The 20,438-nt window shown below is 34.1% G+C and overlaps 2 protein-coding genes and 2 long non-coding RNA genes across 4 annotated transcripts; 3 read left to right on the plus strand and 1 right to left on the minus strand.

The window, feature by feature from the left end:
- Window positions 1-130: 130 nt before the first annotated feature.
- Window positions 131-3,164, plus strand: LOC122528907 (dnaJ homolog subfamily C member 1-like). Its single transcript, XM_043654530.1, has 7 exons — window positions 131-575; window positions 657-758; window positions 824-1,042; window positions 1,118-1,362; window positions 1,465-1,759; window positions 1,844-2,062; window positions 2,138-3,164. The coding sequence occupies exons 1-7, from the start codon at window positions 426-428 to the stop codon at window positions 2,201-2,203; spliced, it is 1,296 nt and encodes a 431-aa protein (XP_043510465.1). The 5' UTR covers window positions 131-425; the 3' UTR covers window positions 2,204-3,164.
- Window positions 3,069-7,849, minus strand: LOC122528906 (ATP-dependent RNA helicase DHX8). Its single transcript, XM_043654529.1, has 12 exons — window positions 7,589-7,849; window positions 7,357-7,442; window positions 6,526-7,272; window positions 6,180-6,421; window positions 5,796-6,100; window positions 5,278-5,707; window positions 4,956-5,214; window positions 4,385-4,875; window positions 3,969-4,301; window positions 3,705-3,908; window positions 3,447-3,627; window positions 3,069-3,370 (listed from the first exon to the last, which is right to left on the minus strand). Exons 1-12 carry the CDS (start codon window positions 7,680-7,682, stop codon window positions 3,149-3,151), a joined length of 3,594 nt encoding a protein of 1,197 aa, XP_043510464.1. The 5' UTR covers window positions 7,683-7,849; the 3' UTR covers window positions 3,069-3,148.
- A 764-nt stretch (window positions 7,850-8,613) lies between these two features.
- LOC122528897 lies at window positions 8,614-9,132 on the plus strand. Its single transcript, XR_006306688.1, has 2 exons — window positions 8,614-8,711; window positions 8,951-9,132. It is a non-coding gene; the product is annotated as an uncharacterized LOC122528897 (long non-coding RNA).
- Window positions 9,133-9,712: 580 nt separating this feature from the next.
- Window positions 9,713-10,754, plus strand: LOC122528896. The gene is made up of 4 exons (XR_006306687.1): window positions 9,713-10,070; window positions 10,162-10,228; window positions 10,318-10,383; window positions 10,481-10,754. It is a non-coding gene; the product is annotated as an uncharacterized LOC122528896 (long non-coding RNA).
- Window positions 10,755-20,438: the final 9,684 nt, after the last annotated feature.

The raw sequence follows: 20,438 nt of genomic DNA on the forward strand, positions 1-20,438 counted from the left end.
AGCACCTAAGGCGATTTGAAAAGTTAAAGGAGATCCTTTATGGATGGGAAGTAAACCGGTCGGTAAAATAAATCAGCGATTTCGGCGTCGCCGCTTGAAAACGAGCCTGCAGCCAAGTGCAACAGATAGACTAACACGGATTTGAGTTCTATTCTTTTTTTCTTTTTTTCCCGTCTATATAGTCGATGCGTTTAATACACACGGCCTATGTTCTCGTATCTTAACCTCACTTGAATTTGCGATGTGGCACTTGGTGTTTTAACATATTTCGCACATTTGCTCGCGAGGGATCGATTTGATTTAAATAAATAATGGTCACAGCGTAGTGTCACAGTAACAAACGTGCTTGGGTCAAAAAGGAGCGAAATCTTTCGATGGATATGATTGTATATACTTAGCGAATAAAAAAAAAAGAAGAAAAGAAAATGAGAGTTTCGTTATTACTGATTTTTCGAATTTTGTACTTTTTCAATGTATACGATGCCGCGAATGCTTGGGACAATGATGAATTGGAGGTGTTCGACGTCGTCGAGGAAGTCAACCAAAATTTCTACGAAGTCCTTGGTGTTCCACAGGTTTCTCTCTCGTTTCTTATTACTTTCGTCCGCGTGATAAGTAAATGAATTCATTGAATGATAAGCGAATGCACTTTTCAGAGCGCGAACGCTTCGGAGATTAAGAAAGCTTTCAGACGTTTGTCACTGCAATTACATCCGGATAAAAATCCTGCAGAAGACGCAGAGCAACAGTTCAGAAAAGTAAGTTGTAGACTTATGTCATAATTTCGAAACGAATATTCTTTTCTAACGAATGTCATTTGCAGTTGGTTGCTGTCTACGATGTCTTGAAGGATCCTGGAAAACGTCAGCGGTATGACAACGTGTTGATCAACGGATTACCAAACTGGCGATCAGCCGTGTATTATTACCGCCACGTGCGGAAAATGGGACTTCTAGAATTAGGGATAATTTTGTTTCTACTGATTACTGTCGGACAATATGTAGTCTCGTGGGCTGCATATTTCGAGAAGAGATACACATATGTACGTAAGAAAGGTTGTTCAGAAGTAATAGGAAAAATAAATTGCTCTGTCAGTTTGTCGTAATGCACGTTGCAGGAGCAAGTTTTAGGCAGTAAACTTCAAAAGATGCAAAAGAAGAATAAGAAGGGAAAGATGGACGTGCCAGACTTAGCGGATATTTTGGAGAAAATTCCGACGCCAACTATTTGGAACACTCTCCCATTTCAATTTCCAAGATGGATAATTGCCTTTACGTTGTCCATACCTGAAATTGTTCGTGTCATGAATTGTATACTAGAAGAGAGGAGACGTAGAAAGAAACAGAAGGAGGAAGAGGCATTGTGAGTGGAACAACATTTGATGTCTGACTGAAACGTATCTTTCATTGTTAGAGATTTTCCATTCATTGGGTATGCTTAGAATTTCTCTACGATCTGTTCTAGGATACAGGAAAATGAACAACCAGAACCCGAATTCACGTCTCGTACAAGGAGACGCAGGACTGGTTTCACGCCACAAGAAAGGAGTGGCAATGGCGTGAAAGAAATGTCGAAGAAGGACCAGATAAATCATATTTACCAAAAACCTGCTGTTTCTGGGGGATTGTGGACGGACGATGATATATTAGAATTAATAAAACTCGTAAAGAAATATCCTAGTGGTACATCAGAGAGATGGGATAAGATTGCGGACGCAATGAATCGTACAGTCGCCGAAGTTACACACATGGCGAAAAAGGTTGCTCTCTCATCTGTACTAGTTCTATATTGATTTTAATTGTAATTTCTATTTTGACAAATAATTTTTTTTTATGTTTGCTAGATAAAAGACGAAGGATTAAAACCCGGCTCGCCTGCAGAGGAGAATGTGGTGGAAGAACGTTCAAAAAAAACGAAGACACGTGCCGAGAACGTAGAGAATATTAGTGAGTGGAGTCAAGAGCAACAAAGAGCTCTAGAAGCGGCTCTTATAAAATATCCCAAAGGTACATCTGCAGATAGATGGGAAAAAATCGCAAATTGCGTTGAAGGGAAGAGCAAGGTATTGGTATAGATATTTTACATCGCATTTCTTTTTTTCAAGTATATTTGTTATAATTGATATAATGTTCTAAAGGATGAATGCCAAGTAAGGTATAGACAGTTGGTGGAATTAGTCAAAAAGAAACAGCATACTCAATAGTCTGCCATGTACAAGATGTTCCTTCAACAAGAGTGTAGTTCAATATAAATCGAATCAATCCAAACGAGAAAACGCAAAGAAAAAACATAATTTTCAATCTTAAGATGAAATATATTTCACGGCTGTTATACAAGGTGTTTATAAGGTGAATTAAAAATTACTTAAAAGTACTCTTATACAAAGGAGGTATGTTGAGAGTAATTAAGAGAAAAAGAAAACTTTATACGTAAGAAAGAACAATTATTTCTACATCATTTTATTATTAAATGTTTGTGGAGAATGTATTTATTTAATAAATTTAATAATTAATTCAGAGGAAAAGACTGACAAAAGATATGATAATTAAATACTTTCCTGTTCTCTGAGACTGATACACTGTATCGTTTTAGCTTCGAAAACAAATTGTAAAAAATAATCATGCCGAATATATATAACACATTTCTTGTATTATTAATATAATTCACGTATATAGATGAACTATATTAAGTTAATCGATATTAGACTCGGAAAACTAAGTAACTTGTATTGTACTTGTTATTATCAGTACAAACAAATTCCGTCTTAAATATTTTTCGAGATCTAATGCAAAAATTATACTTTAAAATAAAAAAACAGTGGGTTCTGTCTCTTGCATTCTCAGTGTAAATATTTAAAAGGCTATAAATTTGCAATGAATGAAGCAACTACCCACGAATTATTGTGTATAATTTGTCTTACTTAAGAAATCATAAATATACATATAAACACGAAGAACTAATATTATGATTTCAACATGTATTTTATAATTATCAAAATGAAAAGCAACGTTTTATGTAATTAATGTTTAATTTTGTATTATACGCGATGAAATGAAGAAAACAACTAGTATATCCGAACTATTTATTGGTGTTAGTTCTTAAATAATGACTGTACAAAATACTATTTACAAATTGTATAATAAACGTTTTAATTACGTCTTCTTCGAACTCTTGATATTCGCCAAGCGTTCGGCTCTTCGTACTTGTTATAAAGCGGTTCTAATCTTTGATTCTTCTTGAATTTGCTAAGTTTCGTTGGATCGCTAAATTTGAAAAATGCTGGTGCAAATTCTACCAACCATTTCGGATCTATGGTTGTAACTTCTCTCATGTATTCTTTCGTTGTTTGGACCAATTCGTGATAAATCACCTATTAAAAGATGAAAGAAGAAATTGGTTACGTATACTTTTTATAATAACTACGTTTTTAATCTTCAATAACTTACCCATTCCGGTTGTCTGTTGAATAAAGCGCTACTTGGATGAATGTAGACAACTTGACTGTCTACCAAAGTTCTGTATCCTTCTTGAGGATCTTTCTTCGCGGCATTTCTGAAGAAACCAGAACAGACAGCTTTCTGAATTCTTACGGTATTTTTACCGGCAGATACTACGTCCAATTTGTGTCTGATAAAATAAAATATATGATTAGTTCCTCTTATTAGATATTAGAAAATTGTATTTATAAATAAACTGATAATTACCTGTCCATTATACCTAACAGTTGCTTTCGAACATCCTGAGCGCGTTTTAAAGTTCTAATTTGGACAAAATTTTCATAACACCACGCGTTGCTAAATTTATTATTTCTCCAAGAATTATAAACTGCCAACAGAGTTAAGTGATCACCTTCCGGTTGATTGAATTTGGCTTTCTTTTGATCTGCTAAAGCTTGTTTGTCTTTCGGTCTAGAAAAATTACAAAAATTAAATGTACATTCGCAGTTTCCATGTGATGTCATTTCTTACCTATAGAAGACGTTCTGCACGGACAACATGCTGACAATTGTCAATATTTCATCAGAACATTGTAGATGTACGCTCATGATGAGCATTTTGGATAAATTAGGTTCTAGAGGAAATTCTGCCATCCTCCTTCCGAGTCTGGTCAATAAACCTTCGTTATCTAATGCACTTAAACTGTGCAAAGACTCTAAAGCCATTATCAGAGATTCCACAGGTGGGGCATCCATGAAATCAAAGTGTAACAAATCATTGATCCCCATAGTCTTTAGTTGCAATACTGTATTTGCTAAATTAGTACGTTGGATTTCTGGAACTGGCGTAGGGAGCATTTCATCCCTAAAAAGAATTTGAAATTTATGTTATAATTAATATGTTATAATTTGTATATCGCATTTTTGTGAATTTCAAATCGAGTCTACCTATATGCCCTTTCGGTATAAAGTCTATAACATTTTCCTGGGCCAGTTCTTCCAGCCCTTCCAGCCCTTTGTTTTGCAGCTGCTTGACTTATTGGTGTTACTATAAGACTGTCCATTCCAGTTTTTGAATTGTACACCTTTTGTTTTACAAATCCTGGATCAACTACGTAATAAATTCCATCGATAGTCAAACTCGTTTCTGCAATATTGGTAGCTATTACCACTTTTCTGGAACCAGGTGGGGCTGGTTCGAATATTCTGGTTTGCATCTCCGAAGGGAGTGCTGAATATACGGGCAGTATAATTAACTCAGGTACATCAGGACCCAAAGATTTCATACGTTCGTATAAAATTTCGCAAGCTGTGTCAATTTCCTCTTGACCAGTCAGAAATAGGAGTATGTCTCCTGGAGGTTCTCTTAAGTGTATCTGCATTACTGTTATCAATGCAGCATCCAGATAATCTGTTTCTGGTTCTTTGGTGTACATGACCTGTTTAAAATAAAAATAATTTTAATTAATACTTTTGATTATAAAGAGTTTAGTTATAGACGTATATTTAAATGACTTACTTCAACTTCGAATGTTCTACCAGGGATAGTGAAAATGGGTGCTTCAAAGAAATACTGTGAAAATTTTACAGCATCCAGAGTGGCACTTGTAACAATTAGTTTTAAATCCGGTCTTCTACCTACTGCTTGTTTTAACAATCCAAAAAGAACATCCGTATGAATGGTGCGTTCATGTGCTTCGTCTAACATAATTACGGAGTACGTCTTCAAATCAAGATCCATGAGACATTCTCTTAGCAACATACCGTCCGTCATATACCTGCAAAATTGGACATCAATATTAAACAATCGTATCTATAAAATTAAGTAATGTATTACTTACTTTATACTAGTTTCTGGCCCAGTGCAGTCTTCAAAACGAATTGTGTAGCCAACTTCCTGCCCTAAACGACAACCAAACTCTTCCGCTACTCTTTTGGCGACCGACATGGCAGCTACTCTTCTGGGCTGAGTACAGCCGATTTTTCCACGGGCCGTGAATCCTGCTTCTGCTAAATATTGTGTAATTTGCGTAGTTTTTCCTGATCCTGTTTCACCAATTACAATTAAAATTTGATTATCTGTCACAGCTTTAACTAAATCGTCTCTGAGTTTGTAAATCGGCAAATTCTGACGCTGTTCGAGGAGAGTTAAATTTGTTTTCTTTCCAAAGGAAGATTTTTTTCCTCCTATTACGTGCTTTTTCCATTCAGGTAGATCTTGAGTTTGAAGACCGATTCCACGCATATTCGCAGCTAGAGTTCTACTTTCAGCTGTACAAAAACATATTCGTATATAGTGTTATTTATAATATCTTTTATTAAGAAATTTTTCAAAAATATGTAGAAATGTATTAGTTACCTTCTGGTAGAGGATCAATCCAATTTTTATTCAGACCTGTTGGAACAGAATCCATTTCCTGTTCTCGTTGCAACATCTTCTGCTCCCTTCTTTCCTTTGCTAAAGCACTTTGCATCATTGCAGCTTGTGCTAAAGAACCATCAGGATTTTTTACTATACGAACGGGACTTAGGTCTCCAAGAGCTCTTCCATGGCCGTGTAAAAATGGTGGTTCTTCTTCCACTAACTCTATTTCAACATCTTCTTCCTCATCATCTTCCCGTGGAAGAATTCCGGTTTCCATATCGAATTCTGGTAATTCACTCCTGTAGGAAGAAATAAAATTCAAATAATGAAATTACTACATTATGAAATTTAATTATTTAGACAACTATATAATAATACCTGTCGATACAAGATGCAGCAAGCATCTGTTTAATCTCCCATTTTTCGGGTGAGGACAATCTCTGCACGCGTTTTCTAGAATAAGTTTCGTCCTCGTCCCAATTACCCTGGAGTTCTAATAAGGAAGTAGGTCTATCTGGATTTCTCAAATGCTTCTCATCTTCTTCGGTTTTGGTAACAACCACAACAGGATTCAGATCCCTACCAGTTTCTTGATCGACGTCTTTCATGCTTAAAGAAACCTATTAAAATTATATATATATATATATATATATATATATATATATATATATATGTAAAACTTGAATCAATTTAGATACATACTTTATTTTAAAAGTTTGCATACCTTTTGTCCACCAATGTTTAGGACTTTTACGAGCACTTTCTGTCCTCTAGATACTACGTCACTTGCACTGGCGACTCTTCCTTCTCTTCTTAATTGTGAGATATGAACAAGCCCTTCCCACCTTCGTTTTAAACCTTCCAATTGAACAAAACAACCAAAAGGTACGATATTAGCTACTTTTCCTGAATAAATCTTTCCTACTTCTGGATCCATGGAAAGTTCCTCTATAGACCGCGATCTGGATCGCTCGGATTTATTAAAATATTTGTCTCTATGAAATTTTCTGTCTCGTGATCTAGACCTTCTACGATCTCTGGACCTGTGGCGTCTTCTGTCTCTGGATCTTGAGCGATCTCTTGATCTTGAACGAGATCTAGATCTATGTCTTCTATCTCTGTGACCTGATGAACGTGATCTATGTCTTCTTCTATCCCTTGATCTACTTCTTCTTGTGTGTCTGCTTTTCTTATCATTATTGTCACTTGATTGATTTTCCTTTTTGCTATCTTCTTTATTAGATTTTTTTGATGGTGCAAGTTCTTCCAAACTTGCCATAGCACTGTTGACTATATCATCATCTTTGAGTTCTTTGTCATTCATAACATTTGGCTCCTCATTTGGTAGTGCCAGTGCAGGGAATTTTTGAGCTAATTCATCTTGTTTTGTTACAGGTTTTGAAGATTTTTCCTCTAGCTTGGTTGGTTTCATATGCTGTATTATTCTCAACAAGTTAGCCATAAAAGATTCCTAAATGAACAATTCAATGTTGAACTTAAATAGAACAGAAGTACAAGATACAAATAAGTACAAGAGGATATATAAATTACTTACAGAGAATTCCGCGCCATTTTCAATAAGGACTTTTTTAAATTTATCAAACGTATTATTTTTCTCTGCTAAATGGATTATGAATTCAGCTGAAAAGAGGAAATATAATCAATAAGAAAATGTAAACAATAAGGTAATTTGAAAGAATTGAAACATGTGTATATAAGACGTATAGGTTATGGTAGCATCAGAATAAAATCTGTGTTATTATAGAAATAAAAATAATATTTTATACCTAAATCTTTGTCATTCAGCCCCAAATGATTTTCTAGTTCTGTGCAGATCTTTGAAACCAAAGACAGATGCTCGAGCTTTGCAACTTCGTCCATTTTTGTGCTTCAACTACATACGCAAGTATTCGAAACTTACACATAAATACATAATATTGGAAATGTTGATCCAAATGGTTTCTTCATAAATTTGAAATCAATGTACAAATGTTATAAAACACAAGATTTGCTATACAAGAGCTACACAAAGGTTATAAAAACATTTGTATAGAATATTATTATGTTGAAATTACATTGTTATTATGTAGAAAATGATTTTAACATGTGTTAGTAATAAAGAAAATAACTTTAACGTATGTTAGTAATGAAATAATTTTGTTGGAGGAAATAACCATAGCATGTGTTAGTAACAAAATAACAGCTGCAAAAAAAGTAACCTCATTAAATTTTATTATGTACCTATTAACAATGCTATTAATTAATAACAAAGTAAAAAATAATGCTCTTATTTAATTTCAATTGACAATTTATTTTTTGAAAATTAATATAATTTCTATTTCAAGTTACTGATTATTAATGATTTTTAATATATATTTATAGTAGATATTTATTTCTAATAAGACATATTAATAGGACAGGAAAATTTATTCATTTTTTCTATTGATTAATGAATTTTAATTAATAAAATATGTTTATTAATTGTTTATTAATTAATGAATAATTAAATAATATGCTATAATGGTATTTTTATTAATAATTCTATTAAATAGACAAATATACATACATATATTTTCCACATTAAGAATATAATTTTTTCATAATTACTTGAGAATATTGTGCTTAATTATGTTTTCTATTCGTTAATTTAATCAATTTGACTATTTAATTAGATCAAATTAGCGCGCGTTTGTATAAACGAAATTTACGCGCTCTTATTGGTTTAGAATTATTGTAAGTCACCATTGCGCGTAACATTAGAGGGAGACGTGTGGCGCGGCGTGGCATTGTACTTTTGACATTCGTACGGGGAAGATGTGTCGGGTCACCCCATTATTATTAACTGTGCAATATATACTTTTATTTCGACTTTGTCATCATTTCTACACTTCTATCAACTTCATTTCATTAGTATGTCTTTATTTAATCACTTATTAATTACCATTTTATTAAAATTAAGTAGTTTTTCGGAATATTTTTATTGTTTCGTCCTTGACGTACGTGCCAGGACGGACGCCGGCTCATATTATAATTCATATTACATTTTGAGACTTTTTATTACTATTTTATTTTAATATAATTGGTTTAATTGTTATAAATTATTGGTTTCTCATATATTTATTTGAAATTGTTGGTTTTCCTTTGCACAGATTATTAGCTGGTTACAAGGTTGAAGGTATAGGGGTTCACAGCACAAACGCCACGGACGATTAATAACCGTTAATTCCAGTTGATCCAAAATGGACGGCACAAACGACTGACGATCAACTTGCTGAATTTTTATGCAGATTTTATAACAATTAAATTATTGTAACAAAAGCAGACGTATGTACTCATTCATTTTTTTCTTTTTATTGGTTTAATGGTAACATATATTTGCTGTGCAACTCAAATACAATTCATAATTTTCGAATCTAATCTACAACTTGTAATACGAATCTTATTGTGCATTTATAAATTTTTCTGTGTGAGAAACTTAAAAAATAATCTTTATTCATAAAATCAGAGTAACAGACACCTTCGAATATGTTTCGAGTTTTGTTGCATAGCTGAATGCAATTTTTGATTTATTACAAATATCGAATAATTATAAAATTCTTCCAAATTGATTTTATTTTCGAACATTAGTATAATATTATGAACATTTTTGTTAATAAATATATATTAATAGATTTTAAAATATTTTTATTAATAAATATTTATTACAATTACAAAATATTTATAACAAAACAATAAGTATTTATTACAATAAAAAAATATCTTACAATGCATAAATAATATTTGAAATATTACACAAATGTTGCATTTTCTTATCATAATATTTGTTCATTAATAAAAATGAATAGTAACTGATTTAATTATTGTAAATTATTGTTATTGTTGTTAGAATATAAAGTCAATAATTAATAGATACGTTTTGAAAAACAACAGTATTTCCTGAACAAACGCTCCCTTTCCCCTACTAACATAGCTTCTTTTCAGAGATTGTGACCGCGCGCAATGCGGCCAATAGAGTCAGTGTTTGTCGCGTAACATTTTTAGTATTTTTCACAGCAACACAGCTCTTAGTAATTATAAATTCAATTATAAGTTGTTCCCGAAATTAGAATCATTGTTTGTTCGCCGATTGTTATTTGAACGCGCGCGTTGATAGTCTTTTATTTTCCTTTTTTTTTGTATAAGTGTGTGTGTTATATTTTAAATATTCGTCTCGGTACTAGAGTCAGTGCTTCTCTCAAGAGGATACAGCCTCTCCGGGAGCCAAAAATAGTAAGTGTCTTTGTACATCTTATTAAAAAATAAAAGCAATAAATAACATAAGAAGTTTTTAATTGTAATATTCCTCTTTTTTTCGTTAAAGATATTTCAAACTTTTGCTTTTTCCTATTTTCTGGGGAGAATGTAGCAGTGCTCCAAAAATCTACAACGTAAGTGTATAGTACTTTAATCAATTAATTTTTTATACATATTTTGTTTACATTATTATTAATTAAGAAATAAATTTTGTCCACATTAGGACCTGCACTTCTATCATGGGATAGAACTTTGCGATGACAATCTTGGTGCTTTGGAAGCCAAAATTGTAAATATTTCTGAATATTATACTTTAATTAATTATATTTTGTGCTTATATGCATTGCTCGTTATTTTGTTTTATCTCATATTTTACAATGTTACAGATTTTTCATAACTGGCATTTCTACCATGGGATCAATTCTTCTTGGTGACAGTCTTCAAGATGACTTTCCACGGGCTATCACAGCATCGCAGCATCGATTACTACATTCCTCACATCTAATTGTGAGTCGCATGCCTTTTGGTTCCTCTGGTCACTCAATCATGTCGTAGGATGAAAGATCCGAATCGACACGGGTGATTGGTTGTATTACGTAGAATTTTTTGCGAGCATAGTGACTGCGGGTATCTGTTATACCCGTGAGTGATAATATTTTTTTTTTCTGTGTATTATATTAGTTCAGGATAGATCTTCTTGCACATCGCGTTTCTTTTTTTACATTAATAATATGATATTGACATTTTAAATAACATTAATACAATGATATTATACTAACAATAAGACTTAATTTGAACACGTACGAATGTTTTTCGAAATCAAANCGATTATTTTCAGTATTTTTTTTATCATGAATTATTAAAAATTCTTGATTAAAATGAAAATTAAAATTTGTTGCATTTTGTCTTACTTAAAGTTGTGTAAGAATTGTTTTCATCTAGAAATAGTTATTATTTTCACTGAATTTGCTTCAATAATTAGCGTTGCGATATATTCCATCGGATCTTTTAATTATTTTTCTAATTAGTGTTGCGTTAACGAATGATCGCGTTTGTACACGTAGTGTTGCGTTTATGAAATGCCTAAACTTCTTCCACTGGAGTTGTGGAAGTACCTGGAATCCTGTACCTGATTATCTGATGCAGCCAAATCAGTTGCATCTGCGTGCATCAGCAGCCTCGAATATGGCTGTACTTTTTTTTTTAAATAGTATTACTCCTTGTCTTGGAGTATGAATGCATAAATTAGTATTTATGTACTTTTGCGAATTTTTCATTTTTTCTTTTTTTTTTATTGATAACAAATTATATTTTCCTTTTCTTCTTTTTTTATTGTGTTGCAATCGTGAGTAAGCATTCTTCGCGATTTGCTTTGAATCATTTCAATTTTATAACTGGAATTTTAATTAGTTAGCAAAATAGAAAAGAATATTCCATTCACGGTTTGTTTTTCGCGATTGTATCGAGTGGATCGCCCTTCTGGCTATTGGATCTATTTCTTTTTCAGCATCCCTTAAAGCGTTTGTTAATGGAAATACTGTTGAGCACAACATTTTTTAAATGTTTATAAAATATTTTCGTATATTTCTTGAAACCATTATGACTATTCTAATTGATTACATACTTTCATATCAGCCTTAGCTCTTATGAATTAACTATATCTTGTAGACTTTTACTAATATTTTTTAGCTTGAACTTGTTTCAGGTACCATTGGAAAGGAGACCTATATCCCTTGGAAGAAAGACAGTATTCACAAATAATGTAATAATTAGAGATTTATTTTGATAGGAAATCTTTAGGTGCGTTATGTTGACAAACGTAATTAGATTTAGACAAAGGGCATTCTTGAATACAATTAAAGTTAGGTGGAATGTTTTAAAATCAGGTTATAGTTGTAGTTTGATAATCAGTTAGGTAATTAAATTGAAATTAAAATGAGTATTGGTAAGATAAAATCAAGATTTGTATAAAGTTATTTGTATTTTTGCGCCTCTCTTAGCTCGATAAAAGAGATTTCTTCTTTATCATAACAGTAAATTTGTTTGTTAGTAAATTGTCACAGAGAGGGCGCTTAAGAGCGTAGTTTGAACTGTTTTATCGACAGCAAAGATCCCACAAATTTCATTTTGCCGCCTTAAATTCATAAAGTTAGTCGAAGTGTAAGATTCGTAAAGTATGTTGCGTGATAATAAATTTAAATTATTTAAACTGAAGATTTTATGTAATTTAACATTCTTATAGTTAAACCAGTTTGTTCTGCGCCATATTGTTTCTTCAGATAACAAATTCTTTTATACAATTATTCCATTTTTTTCTAAATTATGGATTCAATATTATCAAAGGTTGTACTTTCTCCTCTCGATGATTGTAAATAATTAAATAAAATAGAAGTAACATCACACTTCATTAATGTAATGAAGAGTAACTGCATTTCTATTGACAGTCAACTGGTATCGTTCATTTATCTAGAATTTTTAGAAAATTAATTCGTGCTCAATAGCAGACGCATAGTGAATGTTGTATTTCGATCTATATAACCGAACTATGTTTTTACTCTCGCGTAGCTTGTTTACTTTATAATACTTTTCTTATAATCACAATTCGTCGTTTCAAGTATTTTCGTATTGTCCAATAAACGACAGTGATCTGTTTCCCCGTTCAAACTGAATACTTCATCGTGAATAACAATAGAATGGCAAAACGATGACATAATTCTTAAATTAAAATATCGAGCTACTTTTTAAAATCAATTGTAGAATCAAATTACATTATAATTCGTGCAGACTATTTTTTCTCTTTTTTTTTTTCTCTTTGTTCGCAACTGTATCCTATTTCGATTCTTTTTTATTTAGTTGTTTGATTCATCGTAACGAGGAACTTCGAAAATATCTCTTCACAAAAGATTTCCTGGTTTCGATCAATCAGAATTTCGGGATAGTTTATAAACCGTGATACTTATTTCAGGTTTAAAACCTGGTTTCCATTATTGACTCGAAGTTTAATCTACGTAAATTATGTATGAAACTATCCTGAATAGTAACAGTTAATCGTTGTCGTAATCGCCTTAATAAATGCGATCAATGGATGTCGAATATGGATTCGAATGAAATCGAATAATAGATGATTGCACTTTCGGACATCCATTCATTATATATATTCATTCAGTATGTTATATATATATATATATAAATAATATAGATGTAATAATAATTAATGAATGAATTAATATATACTATATATACTATATAGTACTATACTATATGTATATTAATGAATCAATAATATTTTCAATTTCAATGATGAAGATTCTCGATCGGTATACGTAGATCAAAGGATTCAGCCAGCTGCTGTGCCGAATTTTTTGAAATATCTCCATTGTGTTCGCCGCGACATCGCAAAAATAGCGAGACTTCAATAGGTTGTTTGTGTATTTCAGGATCTGAGTTCTAGTTCCTTTATCCATGATTTTCGAGGGTGTCGGTACTTCGCTGAGCGATTGTTGAAATAGACATGAATCGGGACGAGCATCGGTGAGAATATTTAAGTAGGATTTATTTAAAAAAAATGCACGCTCTAATTATCGCATTGTTGAATCAATGTTTATTGTGATATTTGATGTATTCAATTTCATATACATAATATACGTACAATGTAGATATTAATTGTGATTGATTAAAATGACGTAGGAATGGTGTTTTGAATAATTGTTACTATTGGAGTGGCAATGATTATCATTATCAAACGATTATAGATCATTGTCATTCGAGTCTTTGGAAATGATACTTTAAAACTCTCCAATAATTTCTCCGTGATTCAGTATCAATCGGATGACTTGTCCAAAGTGTGATTCAACAGTGACTTGTGTGCGTCTAAAGTGTGTGATTCAACGAAACGACGAGTAGAAGAAAGAAGAAAGAACGAAAAACGGTGTGAAAGTGTGGAACAAATAACGGCAAGCGCAGGTTATCGAAACGTTATTTACATCCTTGCTGGATGTAAAGTCGAAATCGGTTGATTATATATACGTGTGATCTGAACGTAATTTACCAGAAGTTTACCAGAGCGTGAGCGCAACTCGCTAATAGACATGACCCGGGCAATTCATTACGCGGCACGGCTGTTTTAAAAAGGGAGAAGAAAGGGAGAGACTCGCGGAGAGAAGACCTGGTGGCTAAAGGACTGAAAATAGCCGGTCTCCCGATCAAACGAAAGGCGTCTTAGTCGCGCCGGCGTCTAAAAACTGCCGAAGGGCACACGCGATCGAAGGAATTCAGCTGTCAGGCTATAAATCGGTCAGGTTTGCTTTGTATTCTGGAAATTTATTTGGGCATTGCTTGCTTTATATTCACGAATAGTCTTCCACCAATTTTCGTTTTCGTTTTCGTTTTTTTTTTTTTCCAAACGCGTACGCGGCCAAGAGTGCTCGACTTTCTCCCACTGGGCACTTCTCTCATTGACATTCATCACGCTATTTTGGAATGACTCTCATATCCAGAATCTGCTCCCAACCGAAGTTCAATCGTTAATTAAATTCATCGTCGGACTTTGGATTTTTGTGTATTTATGGGAAAATTTAAAGATGTTAATTTAATGTAGTGCGTCTCTCTTTCAAATCTCGTTTCAAATTTCGTTTCTTCATGCAGTCGCGTCGCGTGTAAAAAACTGTACAAATTGTTGCGATAGAAATCCATTCTTTCTCTTCAAATCTTCGATCGTGAATTTTCTTTCTAAAAATATTAACAAAAGTTGGTATGTCAAGCGATTTATTTCTCAAAACGATACGAAGAAACGCATATTCGAAAAACTGGCGAGACATATCGGTACGAAGTAATCGGTTGCTCTCGGCTGGACGTAACGAATTGGCGCGGCTATCGTTTCATATAATTAACAGACTGGCTGTTATAATTACTCTGTCTGTGGCCAGGATGCATCTCGTTGAAGAAAACGCGGGGCGGATACGCGTGACGCGAGGTTGACCCCTTTTAAAAAAGATCACCCTCGCATCTGTTGCTGAGCGCAACAGATCCTCCGACTGGACGAAGAGGTTATGCCAAGTGAGAGAAAGAGGCGAATATTCGTCGGCGAACGAACGCGATTCTCCTTTTTATATATATATATATATATATCTTCTTTTCCCTACCGGAATGACTCGTCGCTATTGATGGCCGTTCGATTCGCTGTCTCGTGAATTTTCAAGCGGACATCCCCCGGGACTGGTTTGGTGGAATTAGAAAAAAAGGTGAAAGGGATCGATGAGCCGCGAAACGCGACGAAATACTCAAAAATCGATCAGTTGAGAAACCACAGGGAACGTCGAGAAAGAGGAATGATTTTATTATTCGTTGGGTGATTCTCGTCTTTTGTTTAATTCTTGGCGAGAATTTGCGAGAGAATACTTTCTGAAATGATCTGTACATTTGGATTTTTACATCGTTGATTCATCGTTGGATGTATAAATAGTGCCATTAACAGGGCAGAAAAATAGTTAATTAGCATGGATTGATCTCCCTTGTGGGATGTCTAGCAAATTTATTTTTGTTATCTCAGCCAATCTGGCAAGTCTATCTACCAAGAATGTCCCAGTTTTCTGAAAGGATCTGTACATTTGAATCGCATCATTGATTCACCACGACGGACCAATATCCAGTCGATGCCATTCAACTGCGATCAATTAACAGTTATTAACCACAAGACTCGATGAAACTTCCCTCTTCCACCACTAGTCATCTGAAAATTTTGCAGTCGAAAGACAGTGACTGCCCAGTCACATTTGGGATCACTTTCTCCAAATATAAATATAAATGGTAACCGAGATCGAATCAAAACTTTTTCAAACACGCGCCGGCGTTTGATCCTGGAGTCGATAATCAAAAAAAAAAAAAAAAAAAAAAAAAAAAAAAAAANAAAAAATTTTTTCGCGTGGCTAAAAAAAAAAAAAAAAAAAAAGAAAAATATGCTTGCGTCAAACGTTTGAAATAATGCTTTGTCATGGCATAGTGAAGCCTTCAAGTATTGCAGTCTGATATCCCATAACGTGTATTCCGAAACGTGTTTAAACTCAAACACTTGGATTCGGCTCTATTTCGAATGTTCATTCCGATTTTCTAACGCGAATGATCCGCGATCGGATTCATTTTGTCATCTGATTCAACGAGTAATGAAAATAAATAATATCGATCTTTAGAAATATTTTCAGATCGCGTCGTACGAGGGCAAATCAGTGAAACGCGTAATTCGAACGAGAGTATCGACGTTAGGGTTCGTAGGAATAACAAGATTTAGGCGACGTAATAGCGTTTAACCTCTTTAGCGTTGAATCCAATTTCCAAGATATTTGCGCAAAAACACTTGATAAATCTAACGAATCCGCGAGGTGGTCTAAAAACCTTGAGACCTTCGTCGATCATCTGTGCGATATCTGATTGATCTACTTTCCAGAATGCTCGAGCTATTCTTCGAGCCGCTCGATACTTCAAAATAAAACTTCAAAACTGTTTGCAAGCGCGAAGGATGCTTGTTTTCTTTCTTCTATGTTCGAGTATCATTTTTTCTCAATCGGTTTAATTGCAGCAAATAGCACGATTGTGTGCGTGAATCAGAATAACTACAGATTTCGCGTAAATCGTTTCTCATTGCATTTAACGAGCAAACTTTTTCACGTTAGTCGTTATGCGTCTAATTGAGATAATCACGTCGCATCGATTCTCGTCAAAGGAATCTATAATGATCGCAATGATATCCAACGAAACTGATGCTTGTAATTACTGCGAATTATTGCGAATTTTCCGCGTAAATTTGCATTTCTTCGGAAAAAGGAAAGGTGCATAGTTGTTTTCACGTATCGAGTATTAGAAAAAAGCGCCGCGGTATGAAAAATTCGGTTCGTTCTGTTAACACCACAAAACAGACGCTTATATCGCGTGAAATTCGAGATTTTTGCCAGCCGCTTATGGCTTATTTCGCGCGATGATCTTTCACCTAGGGGACAAAAATTTGTCGTCCTTCCGCGGGCAATTGGATTTCCTCGAATGGCCTTTCGCAAGCCTCGAGTGCCGGCTTCTCTCGCGATAACGTGAAATATTACGTCGTATCGCGATTGAGACACAGATTGAGATGAATATTGCAGAATTTTTTATACTCCTGGTTAATTCCCTTTGGTATCCAATTAAGACTAGTGTTTGTTCAACCATTTCATTATATCGTCAGAAATCCACAATGAAAGAGCCCGCGAACTTTTCGAACAGCTCGATATAATGAATAATCGACTGTTCAAATACTTTCTCGATTCCTGCGGAATATACATACGTATTTTATGGTTCTCTGTTGTACGCATTTTTTTCAAATTTGTTTCGAGCTTGATCGACAAAGGTTCAGAGGGAAGTGCGAGCTTTAAGAAAGGATTCTCGGATTCTCGGAAATTGTGGATCTATTCTGCGAGAAAAGTTTCTCAATATCTCCGAATTTTCATCGTTTTCGAGAATAAGTTTTACACTTTACTCGGCTAGGTGGTTCTGGTATTTGTGGGCGTTCACAATTTTTTTTTTCAATCGATGCATCGTTGTTGTTAACATTAATTTAGCTTTGGTTACTTCCTTTCGAATTTTCTAATTATATCTCCTTTCTCTCAATCCTAAATTACTTGATAGACACAACCTTCTCGGTCTAGTACTAAAAAATGTTGAAATTAAAATGAATAGCGTACAATAAAAAGTGCGTTCATCTTTAAACGTCTTAAATATCATTTATTAATATCATATTTATTCTCCTCATTATCACTAAATGATCATCTGTGCTTATAATGCTTTAGGACGAACCTGTTCGAGAAACAGAGACTGCTGTAAGAACACACCTAACGAGAGTAGACAGCTTATCGTGTTCGATTTATCGCTTAAGACCGTCTTGCTCCGATTCTGCCTATAAATACCGGTCTATAAATGCATATGCGCGGTTCGGAGATTTGCAGAAATTTCTCGGGGACCAAGCCCCCGAGAAATTGGCCGTACTCTCGTCTCTGTTACGTTTCGAAACGCAAACGCGTATGCTTTTACGTTTACGAGATTCGCCAGACTGACTGTTTCGAACCGAACTGGCCGCGTTTCGTCAAAATACGTCATACGAGCGCGCGACGTACGCGTGATGCTGCATACTGCCCGCACAGATAACGTAATTATCCATCGAGTTATCGCGAGAGGTAATTCAATAGGGCGATTGCTGTACGCGTTGCGCGCGCGCGATCAAAGACGCGGTATTAGATTCGCGACAGTCGGTCATTTCAACCATCATTTCCATCCTTGAGTTTAGGCCTGAGATTTGACCAACTTTTTAGAAAAATAAAGAGAGAAGAGAACCGAAGGTCAGGGAATTGAATAAATCGAGGCTTGGGTCGACACTTAAATTTAGCTAAAATCATGAAATTTGTTTATAATTGCTGATAACGAACGTGCGATGTTGCATGATCAGTATAAAGTTTCAATGGGAGAAATTCTTGAGGACGGAGGAGGCAATTTTCATCGAATTGTTATTCGAATATTTCTGGATAATTCGCATCGAACTAAGCTTCTTATTGTTTCTTACAAAAGTTTACAAAATGATGAAATTTTTCAGAAGATTGAAATTCCATCATTAACCTCTATGTACTATGTGCTATATATACATACATATATATTTTTTTTTTCAAGAGTATAGTATTTTTTTTAATATAGTATACTATATATATTGCATCATTAACCTCTACATATTATATATTACTATATACATATGACTACATATATATATATATGATTGCTTTAAACGAAGTCACATATTAGAAAAATATCAACAGAATTTCACATATTAGAGAAAAATCAACAAAATTTCATGCTAAATACCATTTGAATATGATAATATTTCTATTCATTTCCAATGCTATATTGTATTTGAACGATATATGGTGATACTTCACTCGCTATTTGATCATAAATAAATTTGATCATAAGTAAATGATGCAAAGAATGTTTCCAAAGTGGGCAAAGAAAGAGTTCAATCGTGATTTTTCTATACTGACGACAATTTCTGCATCGTCGTTGTCATTTCAATTAAAAGTAGTTGGATTTTTCAAACAGACCAGTCGAGAACAATTCGATCGACGAACGATCAAATTGTAAACTGTTGTTAACAGTTATTTCGATACGAACGATCACTGATATTTTCGTATTGCTTAGTTGCACGAACGTTGCGAGTATCAACTGTGGAAATTTTGATAAGGCGAGAGCGACGAGTCATTTCTCTTCTCACTTGCTCTTATGTACTGTTCATCATCTCGGTCGATTGTTTCATTTTTACAACGAGAACGTCAAATTCTGGGCAAATTCATCGCCGAGATAGTTGGAACGAACATTTGGAAAATCGTATAAATTATCGCTAGAATTTGCGTGCAACTTCTACAGAGATCAAAGAATCATTGAAATCCTTTATATCGCATTGAAAAGTTTATTTAATAAATATCAAACGGTTTGATAAGTTTATAATAAGACGATGATGTGAAATATAAAAAAATCCAAGTGTCAGACACGTGTCGGAAAAAAACACAGAGTGATGTACGAATTTAACTTCGAACTGATGTCGTACGTATTATCTTCACGCTTTCGTACTCCGGCCAATTAAATTTGAAACTTGAAACTTTTAGGAGACATTGAAATCATTGAAATCCCCTCGCCGAAATACAAACGCAACAAATCTCCATCGATTAAGCCAAGTTACACAGATGTCTGTCAACTAATTTAATCCGAAATAAAGCGAACTTGTCTCCGAAGATTTTAATTTACGAAAAAGCGGGCCATTGTTTAATACCAAGCGACGTAATTAATAAATTACAGATTTTTAAATTCCCAGCAGTTACGTACTGTTCAGCAGTTTTCAGTTTCGTTTCATTTCACATCGAAATCAAACGAAAAGCGAGGTTAACTGTGATGTTAATTTGAACCGTTGCATTTATAATGCAACAGTTATGATTCGACGAGTTGATAAATTTTCGCCAGGCAAAGATCACAAAACTGCCATTTCTTTTTGTCACTCTGCTGGCACATTTCTCGATCCGACTGTTTGCGTTCCTTTTTCTCACATATTCTGTGTCCTTAATCTGGAGTAGAAAGTGTATGGCCAATCGGAGAGAAGATTATATTCATTAAAGCCAGAAACCACTCGGTGAATGTTTGATCTGGCTCTTAAAATGTTCGAAATAAATCCCTCTTTGTCATCCAGTAGTCTCAGCTACGAATAATCAGATTTCTCCCGCAGTTACGGATGTGTCAGTCTTCGCGAGATGGATTTCGGCTACGCGACAATGAATACGTAACGTTCATTCC

The sequence above is a fragment of the Frieseomelitta varia genome, unplaced genomic scaffold (genome assembly GCF_011392965.1).
Source record: "Frieseomelitta varia isolate USP_RPSP 00005682 unplaced genomic scaffold, Fvar_1.2 scaffold_267, whole genome shotgun sequence".
NCBI lineage: Eukaryota > Metazoa > Arthropoda > Insecta > Hymenoptera > Apidae > Frieseomelitta > Frieseomelitta varia.

What these genes read in the sequence shown, in the direction of transcription:
- LOC122528907 (XM_043654530.1), top strand. Translation starts at nt 426, where the DNA reads ATGAGAGTTTCGTTATTACTGATTTTTCGAATTTTGTACTTTTTCAAT. An exon ending in CAGAAGGAGGAAGAGGCATT is followed by an intron (nt 1,363 to 1,464) that starts GTGAGTGGAACA and finishes GATCTGTTCTAG; the next exon opens with GATACAGGAAAATGAACAAC. An exon ending in GCGTTGAAGGGAAGAGCAAG is followed by an intron (nt 2,063 to 2,137) that starts GTATTGGTATAG and finishes AATGTTCTAAAG; the next exon opens with GATGAATGCCAAGTAAGGTA.
- LOC122528906 (XM_043654529.1), bottom strand. Translation starts at nt 7,682, where the DNA reads ATGGACGAAGTTGCAAAGCTCGAGCATCTGTCTTTGGTTTCAAAGATC. An exon ending in TAAACATTGGTGGACAAAAG is followed by an intron (nt 6,422 to 6,525) that starts GTATGCAAACTT and finishes TAATTTTAATAG; the next exon opens with GTTTCTTTAAGCATGAAAGA. An exon ending in GCTGCATCTTGTATCGACAG is followed by an intron (nt 6,101 to 6,179) that starts GTATTATTATAT and finishes TTCTTCCTACAG; the next exon opens with GAGTGAATTACCAGAATTCG.